Below are 9,929 nucleotides of genomic sequence, written 5' to 3'. Positions count from 1 at the left end.
GACTTTGCCACACTGAATAAAATCCTTTAAAGCATTTCTGTTATTCTGGATGCTTGTTTTATATTTAAATAGTAGTAAGAATTTGTTTCCAAGCACTTATTTTGACACATATTTGACACATCCTTCATTTCACTTAGTATATGACAATTTACAGTAACATACAATGAATTTTAATTTAATGCCATCAAAAATTAGGCAATATAACAATTTTTACTAGTAACTCATAGCACTTGTTTAAGTACGTGATGTGTTTCTATTTGTAATTACATTTGTAGGTTTGAAATATTTCTATTTTAACGTAAGGTCAAAAACGTCAACTCTAAACGTCAGGTCAACGTCTACGTAAAGAACATGAGGCATCACGCTCCATTTTGAGACGATACCATTACGAAATGGGACACGGTGTTTTCCTTTACATTATATTTCATCCTGTGTTATATATATTGCATGTATTAAATGAAGTTTGTAGCGAAATGTAAAATGGTATCAGCCAATGAACTGTTATTGGACGCCAATTTAATTTTCCGTTAGACGACGTCATGGGGTCATCCCCGTCGGCGCTGACAGTGGCGCTGTCCAGTAGTGTGTATTTTTGTGGACAAGGGCAATGTCACAGTCTGCGCTGTTTTCTCATTTGAATCACAAACATGGCGAGGTTTTTGAGGCCTAATATCAGGAGTTTTGTCACCTCACAGCTGAGAATGTCATCCGACCAGGTAAATCTCTCCTGTAAACGAATGCTTTGATTCTAACGCTGCTTTTTGAACCATTTACAGCCCTACTTTTGTTTGCCTTGCGTAATAATTTTGCCTAGATGCCCTTCTGTCAGATAACGGTTGAAAAACAACTGTTTTGTTGACATGAATGACAATGGAAATGTCAAAAAGAAATTAGCATGGATTTTAAAAATTATATAACATTACGTCTTCTGTCTGGATAAAACACCAACAGTTGCCCGTCAGACCATTTCGACCAGAAAGTAAATCAGCCCTGTGAATTAGTTTGTCCTACTGTGTGTTGTTTGTCCTCTGTAGTCTGGGCTGGATTGTTTTCTAGTCTTTTCCAAGTACCTCTTTATTACTGCCCGGAGAACAAGAAAAGCCCTTTTCCTTTTTGTACAATAATAATAATAATATCACTTAGACCAGCCTTGATACAAAATCTAACTAAGAAATCATCTTTGGAGAGCCCCTGCCTCTTAGAGTAAATCCCTAGAAATGCTCTAATTTGTTGTATTTTCTCCACGGGCTTTCCTGCCCTGCCTCAGTTAGGTGAACTGGGCAAAGGCGCAGGAAAAGGTGGTGGAGGTGGAGGATCCATCAGAGAGGCAGGTGGAGCCATGGGGAAGAGGCAGGCAGCTGAGGAGGAGATGTACTTCAAGTATGTATTTCTTTATTTTACAGAAACTCAATGTAGACATAGTGTTGTCTGTGCTACCTACTGATTATAGACCCAGACCTTTCATTTAGTAATTACTTTATTCTGATCATTAGTTACTGTTCTACTTTGTCTGTGTTCTCTGTTCCCTCCCTCTTTCTTTTCGCCGTTTACTGTTGTCACCTGCTGCCTTCCCTATCCATCTGTGCATCAGGCGTAAGGAGCAGGAGCAGCTGGCAGCACTGAAACAACACCACCAGGAAGAAATTGAACACCACAAAAAGGAGATTGAACGTCTGCAGAGAGAGATTGACCGCCACAAGGGGAAGATTAGGAAGCTGAAGCATGATGACTGAGTGGGACCTTCATAAAAAAAATTCCAGTTTTCTTGCCGTCCCAGGCAGTAATTTGTAATTACTCCAGTTGCTGCATGCACTGTGTCACTGGGCCAGTCATGAACATGTGGGTTATTGTTCTGTAAATGCTAAAAAGTTATTAAAAACATTTATAAAATGATTATTGTTTCCATGGCATGCTCTTACACAAGTTGTATATATTTTTTTCAACCTTTACCTTGTTTTTTGTTCTCAGTTAGTGTGCTGTATGTTGCAGACATACATAAAGTAGAGAAACCTTAATTGCTTCATATGAAAACGTCTTGTGCATTGTATAAATAAATTTGTAATGTAAAATGGACTGAATAGCTCAATCTTTTAGTTCTGTAACAATTAAGGCTTCAATATAAAAGCCAATCATTTTGATAATCAGTTGTTTAAGTTACCAAATTTCAGCTTGTGAAATGTGTTTGCTGCTTTTTAATGCTTTATCTTAGGGTGCATTAAATATCTGGGTGTTGTACTGTGGGTTAGACACAACAAGCACTCTGAAAACATCACCTTTGCTGGTTTAGTGGAAGCCCATTAACTAATAACATTAAATAGGCTATTTGTTAGTCTCATGGATCATTTATAAGAAAATGCACAATTAAAAAATATAACTGACATGAGGACACCTGGGCAAAAATACTCCACTACTGATCTTGTCTGTGGTTAATCAGATGCACCATGTGACGTTTGACCCAAGGCATTTTTTATAACATAGGATGAATGTATATTGAAGATGAAGATGCCCTTTAAGGCCCTTATTATGAGACATGAGGGTCTAAGGCCCAGCCTCCAAGTAAACTGCATGCACCAGAGTTTAAAATAATTCACAAAGGTGTTATATGTCAACAGAAAATAAAGAGAGTCGATGTATCAGAAATAAAATAAATGTGACACATACCATCTTCTCCAAAAGAGGCGATAGAACATGTGTCTACATCTGCGGTATGGCCTGTACCAACGAGAAAGAAATACAGATGTCGTCACTTCCTCCTGCCCCTGCGTTTTACCACGAGCAGCCCCGTGTGTCTTTCTTTTCGCACATCATGGCGGACCGGTTCAATAAGGTGGGCAGCTGCTCCAAAATCATAACTACGTTTTCTTCTCTCTAGCTCGCGTAAAATGCTGTCTTTTACATTTAACATGAGGACAATATCAATGAGATTACTTGGTAGAATAGCTGTTCTGCGTGGTGTATCTTTTAAGACTGGATTTTAAAACCTTACTAGCTGAGTGGACATGCCTTCATCATGGCAGCTTCCCTAACGAGTCAATGTTCTTAGCTTGTTAGCTTTAACGTGGAGCCTAATTATGTGCAGGTCTGGTTAACGGACTTGCAGAATTGTAGTTTAATGGATGCAACTACTTCGTTTACATCAGACTGTAACATTAATGCTTACTTCTTGTCTGTATAAAGGTCTTAATTGCAGGTAAAGTGTGATCATGCTCTGACGTTGATGCTAAGCTAACGTCATGTCTGACCCGGTGTCCATGTGTTAGTAAAGTGTGAGCGCAGGCAGCAGTGCAGAGTTTTCGTAAAGCTTTTTTAATGAACAGTGATGTTCTTGTTTACCATTAATAATCATGTAGTGATGTTATTTACAAAATGTGACTGATCAAGGCTGCAATTACTGGGACATTAACTATCCTCTGAGTTGTTTGACATTAGCTGTAACGTTAAAGGCGATAGATGTAATTGATTTTGAGTCGACGTTAAAAGTTTTTCTCTGAAACCTGCAGGTTCTGCTGCTTGATGGCCGAGGCCATCTTCTCGGCCGGCTCGCTGCCCTTGTGGCCAAACAGCTTCTGCTGGGTAAGTTATACTGAAAATTACAGTGTAATATGTGAGTGTTGCTTGATGTGGTTTTGCTTTAAGTTGTCTGCTGGGTACACGAACACTACATCTAAATACTGAACACCACATTGAGAGTGAAGCTTTGGTGTTGCCTCAATCTGCCAGTGATGATCTACCAATTGCCTTGCTTGAGTTTAACGACCATGAGAAAACTCACATGCACTACCATCTGAGACAGGATGCAGACATTAACATGTCTGGATTATTAGCTGTCTGAATTACAAGATGTCTTAATTTTTGTTCTTTCAATTTTTAGGACACAAAGTAGTGGTGGTGAGATGTGAAGGCATCAACATCTCAGGCAACTTTTACCGCAACAAGCGTAAGTACCGATATGTATGGTGTGTTCACATTTATTTTTTTTTTGTGTGTGTGTTTTGGACATGCTTGCTGTCAATGATGTTTTACCACTATAATTCGAGTTTCAATGACAATGAGAATACTTTACATGCACTACCATCTGAGACATCAGCATTACATGCCTGAGTAATGGTTGCTGAAGTTTGATTGATTGATGTATTTTGGAGCTTAAGTATTTCTGTGTCATGTGACGCTCCACAGTGAAGTACCTGGCTTTCCTGCGTAAGAGGATGAACACCAACCCTTCTCGTGGACCTTACCACTTCAGAGCTCCTAGCAGGATCTTCTGGAGGACTGTCAGAGGTGAGAATGTGGCATGACATTGAATGGAAACTCTCATACCAGAGAATAAATTTACTTCAGTACTGGCGATGGATTCTTAAACTGAGTATTAGTTGAACAATGTGAGTGAAATGGATGTACAGTTTAAAGTAATTAAGAAATTGTCATTTATGCATTACATGGCAGTCAAAGTAAATTAGGATGAGGAAAATAGGACTTTAAATGTTGACTGCATAGAACATGACAGATGTAGATGAAGTCATGCAGTATTTTTTTTTTCTTAACGTAATAAGTGGTTTGCCTAAATGGGACTGAGATGCTACTTTAGTCCCATTGTGCAAAAGAATCTAACAATAATCCAGTCTTGGATTGAAATTAATCTGAATACATCATGTGCAGATTTTTCTTACCATTTTGTGTAGCATAATGTTTGAGTTCCCAGCACAAGTTGTTCCTTGCTTGACAATGATGAGCTCTTTATCCCGAAGCTGATCATCTTTTGATGAAACATACTTTTACGGATCTGATTGCTGAGTTGAGTGGGGGCATACATTTGTGCTTGGACAAAAAACTTGGTAAAGCTACACTAGTGGCTCTTAGAAAAGAAACTGAAATTAAAAGAATTCTCTCTTCTAATCAGGCATGCTGCCCCACAAAACCAAGAGAGGTCAGGCTGCTCTGGAGAGGCTGAAGGTGTTTGATGGTATCCCCCCACCCTATGACAAGGTGATGAATCTCAATCTCACACAATAACATTGGGCCACATTACATCTATATTTTGTTGGCTGATACATATGGCTTTAACACTGCTGTCTGTGATGTTATTCTAATTACCTTACCAACCTTGTTTGAATTTCTTCTTGAAAAGAAATTGTGTCTGAGACATGCTATCCTAGCAGTGTTTAGGTCTTCTGTTTTCTTCTTTATCTAACTTCAACTTCTTTATCTAACTTTTGTTCAACAGCGGAAGCGTATGGTTGTCCCAGCCGCTCTGAAGATTGTGCGTCTGAAGCCCACTCGCAAGGTGAGCCTTGAGCATATGATCGAGGCCAGACTAAATGGGATAGAGGGTCAACTTTATTTGGCTATAAAACTATAAAATACATGACTAAACTCAAATTAGAAAACTTCAATTCATTTGCCACAACAGTTCTTACTTGACAGTGATGAGCTCTTTGTCCCAAAACTGATCTGTTGATGAGAAAAATCTTTTACGGATCTGATTACTGAGTTAAGCTGGAACAAGTTGTGGCAGATGTTGAAGCTATAAACATAAACTCATGAATGGTGTTAATCCAACATCAAGAACATGTCAAAAAAAAGTTTTCTTGATCTACGAAAATGTGTACACTTCATTTTATTTTAGCTGGTATTTGTATAAACATTCTCTGCTTGAGCTCGTCAGCAAGAAACACACTGACATTATTTTCCCCTCAGTTTGCCCTCCTTGGACGTCTGGCACACGAGGTTGGCTGGAAGTACCAGGCTATCACAGCCACCTTGGAAGAGAAGAGAAAGGAGAAGGCCAAGCTCCACTATGCCAAGAAAAAGACACTGATCAAGCTGACCAAGCAGGCAGAAAAGAACGTTGAGGGCAAGATTGCAAAATACACAGATGTTCTGAAACAATATGGAGTTATTGTCTGAGCTGATTTTCTCTGGCCAATAAAGACAAATAAATGTTTATACAACGTGTATTGAACTTATTCCATTAGTCTGACAAATTATTTCCATATTACATAATGATTGTGCAGTAGAAATGACTGTAATAAAGCTGTTATAAAAGCCTGAAGATTTATCAGCTTCATTAAGAGTGAATACTATTAGACTGTTTAAGGTTTAGATGGGTGTACCCAATAAAGTGCAAAATGAGTGTAGGTATTCTATAACTCCAGTCTGACCGTATTGACTAGGGGCCCATATAAAATACAGCAAAGGTCTGGGTTTTTTGTTTTTTTTTTTTAAGTGGTAGTTTAGGCATAAAGAATGTAAGTTGTTTTGACAAATTTGATCTCGGCGTCATTGGAGGCTTTTTCTAGGTAGTTTGAGCATTCAAACAAATTGTAGAGCTTCTAAAGTTGCTGTACTGTTTTGTTTCAGCCTGAATTATTAGCACAAATAAGGGATTTTAAACAGAAAAACATTGAACATCAAACCACTTTTCCTACTGCAGTTCAAGCTTTCTACCAGCAGAGAACAGTGTTACACAAGTGAATAGAAGTACAGGTCAACATCATTTGGGTCTTCACAGTGTAAAGTTAGTGTTTATAACCAAACCAGAAATTTAAAAAATGTAGTGTTTTTTTCCGTTACACAGCTCTAACTTAAGAGAAAAAAACAGCTTCATTGTCTTAGACAGTCTTGTCAAAAAGCAATTATAAATTTTCACAATAAAACTTGATTAACTCCTTAGAGAACCTGACTAAAATAATGCAAACTCCTCCTATATGTAGAATAATATGGTTTTAGATATCCTGTAGAAAATACAGCTGATTCTAGCAAATTCCCTTCAGGAAGTATTGTAATGCATAGAACTTTGTTATTGGATTTTTTGAAGTGCAATTTATCCTGAGCAGTGTGGAATAATCTCATCAATTTAGCTGCTGGTTTGCACTGAAACAGCTAAATCTCCTGGGAAAGAATGAGTGGCCTTCAAAGCCCTTTTGTTGAGTTTTCTGTACACTCCTCTACTTTAAATAGGACAGATTTTCAGGTTATTATTAACCAAGTCACTCTTCTCACCAGTACCTGAAAAAATACCATGTTCTCCTATTAATCATCAATGTTCCAACCCAGGAACAGTAGCACAATGAGAGATTATTGACATGAAATGGAAAATTGTATTACCCCATATAAAACCTTATAGTTCCCTCTGCTATTGAGCATGGCATGGATTCACTGATCTGTCAGTATGATATTAGATGGTAGAATTCAATAAAGCACGCAGAATTTATAGTGTAGAGGCTAAACCTGCCCTTCAGTGGCTATGCCTACACCTTTATATGAAGAGTATGGGACAGTTTTTCCTACCTTTTCTTGATCTCTGCCAGGGTTCACAGACTGCAGAGTGATTAATGGGATAACAAAGAAAAAATGGACGCCTGCTATTCAAGTGTATAGATCATAAGCTTGGCTGTAGAAATGGCAGTGGTGATGGGTCACTCCGCATTTTTTGGGTCAGACTTTATAGCGCCATCATCGGATTTATCATCAACCATTAATGTCCCTCCCTTAATTAAAAACGTAAGTCGGGGTAAGAGGTAATTTATTTCCTCTTACTTTGCACATTAGTTTTAAAATAATCGACCAATTCTTTCATTATTTAAGGTTTCATTAGATTAAGTTGTTAAAGTGAACTTTGTGAGTTGTCGGGTGAACTAAATGTTCGTATTGCTAAACTGATTGTCCCCTGTTCTGATTCACTTAATAATATAAATGTAATATTAAGCCAATTTTTTTATGCATCACAAATAAAAGTAAAACGTAGCTTTGTTTCTTATTGCGCGCGGACATAAAGTGCGCATGCTCAGAAGCTCTCTCAGGTAAAGTGGGATGATGGGAATAACCTGGAGGATATGACGCGAATCGGATTGAATGGAGTCGTGTTTGAAGCGTGTGAAGAGTTTGCAGAGAGAGGTGTTGTGAACAGTGCACAGCTGCGTAAAGACTGAATGCACCAGGGCACAGCATGAGCCGCAGTTCTGACCAAAGTCAATACTGCTGCTAACTAACTTTTAATGTGTGCTGTGGAGTATTTAGTGGCTCCTGAGCTTTTCAACTTGGTCTGATAGATGAAGCAGTGACAAGTTCCCAGATTTGAATCAGGTATGTTTCTGCTAGGGGACCATATAAAATAAAAGATGTGTACTTTGCAGCGCTGATAAGCTGCATGTTGTGTCCTGATACTGTATATCTAAATTGTTTGTCAGGTAAGAAGCAGAATTTCTGTGACCCACTGACCCGAGGTGATGAAGGTTTCCCAAAGGGAAAGGTGGAGTGGAGTGGACAAGCAAAGAACATCAAGGCAAACCTGTACAAGGTGTGTGTTTTTCTCTTAATTACTAATGTTTTATTTTTAAAGATCACAGTGTGATTAGCTCAGTCTCTCAGAAGTCCAATCTGCATTATGAAGGTGTCAGATCTGTAAACAGTCATAACCATGACTTCATTTTATTAAGAACAGTTTGGTGGATTGTTGTTTATAGATGCAGAGGGTGCTGTTAATATTCCTAAAACTTTATGCAAACCTTTCTCGTGTCCCTCACTGACCAGATACCAACAACAGAATATACCAAATTGATAGTTTACCTCTTCACCTCAGTTGTGAGCTCCAGTAATGCTCCTTTAATATGCAGGTTAATCAGATTGGTTGGTGTTCAGTGGGCAGGCTGGTCTGGTAAATGTCTGATGTTGTGGAGTAGGTGTCTATCAGGAGAGGTGAAATGCAACTGTGTAATTCCAGTGTTGTCTGATTTGTGCGTTATTGGCTACAAGATTTCTGGACTTTTGTTTTGAGTTGGATAGAGTGTGTAACTCCTCTTCTGACGTCTTCTTGAGAGCTCTGTGCAAGGCTGAACTACCTGCTGCTGGATGGTCAGTACCTCCAAATTGCCGTGTCTGGTTTTCTGTTTCTGCCTGTTTTGAACAGTACAATGTGCTGGTGTGGTGATGTATTTGATGTTTTAATGAGTAATGAGCAGTAAGCAACTGATTACAGTTTTAAAATAACTTGCATAATATCAGTTACAAGTCGATGCTGTGGAGCTGCTGACCTGTAAACATGTACACTATAATATAGCTTTGTTTCTTTGTGTTGCTAAATAATTAAATGCAGTAAATCAGAAAGAACATAATCTGCTGTTTGGTGTGTAAATAAACCCTTGCGATAATCTGACTGGTTGTCTGCATATCAGACAAGTCATTAACAATTTTGTGCCAATTAGCTCTGACTTCTTTTTTGTTCATCAGTATTCTGAGGTTGCCTCATTTGATCCATTTGATCATAACAGACAATGTTTATAAAAGTCTTTTTTTATTATTCTTCTGCTTCATAGACACTTTAGCTCCTATTTGCTGTAATTGGATTCTCAATCTGAGATAAAAGCTGAAGGACATCTATCAACAAAAACCTTTCAATACTCGATTCTTCCTCTAAGCATCTTGTGATGTCTAACAAACTGATTAGTTGTGCATGTGTGGGTCCTATATTTATGTCATATAGCATTTCTAATTTTGAGTGACTCCAAGTGACAAGAAATGGTGGTTATCTTCCTGATCAAGGCATATGGTGCATGGAGGATTTCTTGCATTACCAAAATCTGGCAAGACATCCCATGGCTTCTGTGTTTGTCTCTTTCTTCTATCTCTGTATCATAGACTAGATTCTAAACTACATGCCTTTCCTAAAAGGACAGATCGGGTGGGAGGCTAATCTGATACCTGTCTACCTGTGTTAAGGAAGAAACAGACAGATGGAGAAATCACTGTGATGGTTCCAAAAATTTGATTTTGCATGATTCCTGTAATGGACCGTTCTCTAATCACGCCATCTGGGACAGATTGAAAAGATTATGGTTGTCTGAAACTGTTCCTGCAGTCCAGCCTATTATGGGCTCTAGCAATTATAGACATCTTCCTCCTCCTCCTCCTCCTCCTCCTGTGACTGGTGTTTT

The 9,929-nt window shown here is 38.4% G+C and overlaps 2 protein-coding genes and 5 non-coding genes across 7 annotated transcripts; all 7 read left to right on the top strand.

Annotated features, from left to right (window-relative positions):
- Nucleotides 1-562: 562 nt before the first annotated feature.
- On the top strand, nt 563-1,894 carry atp5if1b (ATP synthase inhibitory factor subunit 1b). Its single transcript, XM_026303670.1, has 3 exons — nt 563-716; nt 1,268-1,380; nt 1,592-1,894. The coding sequence occupies exons 1-3, from the start codon at nt 648-650 to the stop codon at nt 1,731-1,733; spliced, it is 324 nt and encodes a 107-aa protein (XP_026159455.1). The 5' UTR covers nt 563-647; the 3' UTR covers nt 1,734-1,894.
- An 843-nt stretch (nt 1,895-2,737) lies between these two features.
- Nucleotides 2,738-5,952, top strand: rpl13a (ribosomal protein L13a). Its single transcript, XM_026310591.2, has 7 exons — nt 2,738-2,827; nt 3,501-3,573; nt 3,872-3,937; nt 4,177-4,278; nt 4,898-4,983; nt 5,222-5,281; nt 5,695-5,952. The coding sequence occupies exons 1-7, from the start codon at nt 2,738-2,740 to the stop codon at nt 5,902-5,904; spliced, it is 687 nt and encodes a 228-aa protein (XP_026166376.2). The 3' UTR covers nt 5,905-5,952.
- Nucleotides 3,713-3,794, top strand: LOC113132698 (small nucleolar RNA Z195/SNORD33/SNORD32 family). The gene has a single exon (XR_003295924.1). It is a non-coding gene; the product is annotated as a small nucleolar RNA Z195/SNORD33/SNORD32 family (small nucleolar RNA).
- Nucleotides 4,005-4,085, top strand: LOC113132693 (small nucleolar RNA Z195/SNORD33/SNORD32 family). Its single transcript, XR_003295923.1, has one exon. It is a non-coding gene; the product is annotated as a small nucleolar RNA Z195/SNORD33/SNORD32 family (small nucleolar RNA).
- Nucleotides 4,718-4,794, top strand: LOC113132712 (small nucleolar RNA SNORD50). The gene has a single exon (XR_003295932.1). It is a non-coding gene; the product is annotated as a small nucleolar RNA SNORD50 (small nucleolar RNA).
- LOC113132701 (small nucleolar RNA SNORD34) lies at nt 5,066-5,145 on the top strand. The gene has a single exon (XR_003295925.1). It is a non-coding gene; the product is annotated as a small nucleolar RNA SNORD34 (small nucleolar RNA).
- On the top strand, nt 5,416-5,490 carry LOC113132706 (small nucleolar RNA SNORD50). The gene has a single exon (XR_003295931.1). It is a non-coding gene; the product is annotated as a small nucleolar RNA SNORD50 (small nucleolar RNA).
- Nucleotides 5,953-9,929: the final 3,977 nt, after the last annotated feature.

This window comes from Mastacembelus armatus, chromosome 22, assembly GCF_900324485.2.
Source record: "Mastacembelus armatus chromosome 22, fMasArm1.2, whole genome shotgun sequence".
Classification (NCBI taxonomy): domain Eukaryota; kingdom Metazoa; phylum Chordata; class Actinopteri; order Synbranchiformes; family Mastacembelidae; genus Mastacembelus; species Mastacembelus armatus.
The sequence above is the reverse complement of the archived record's forward strand: the minus strand, read 5'-3'. Positions and strand labels throughout refer to the sequence as shown.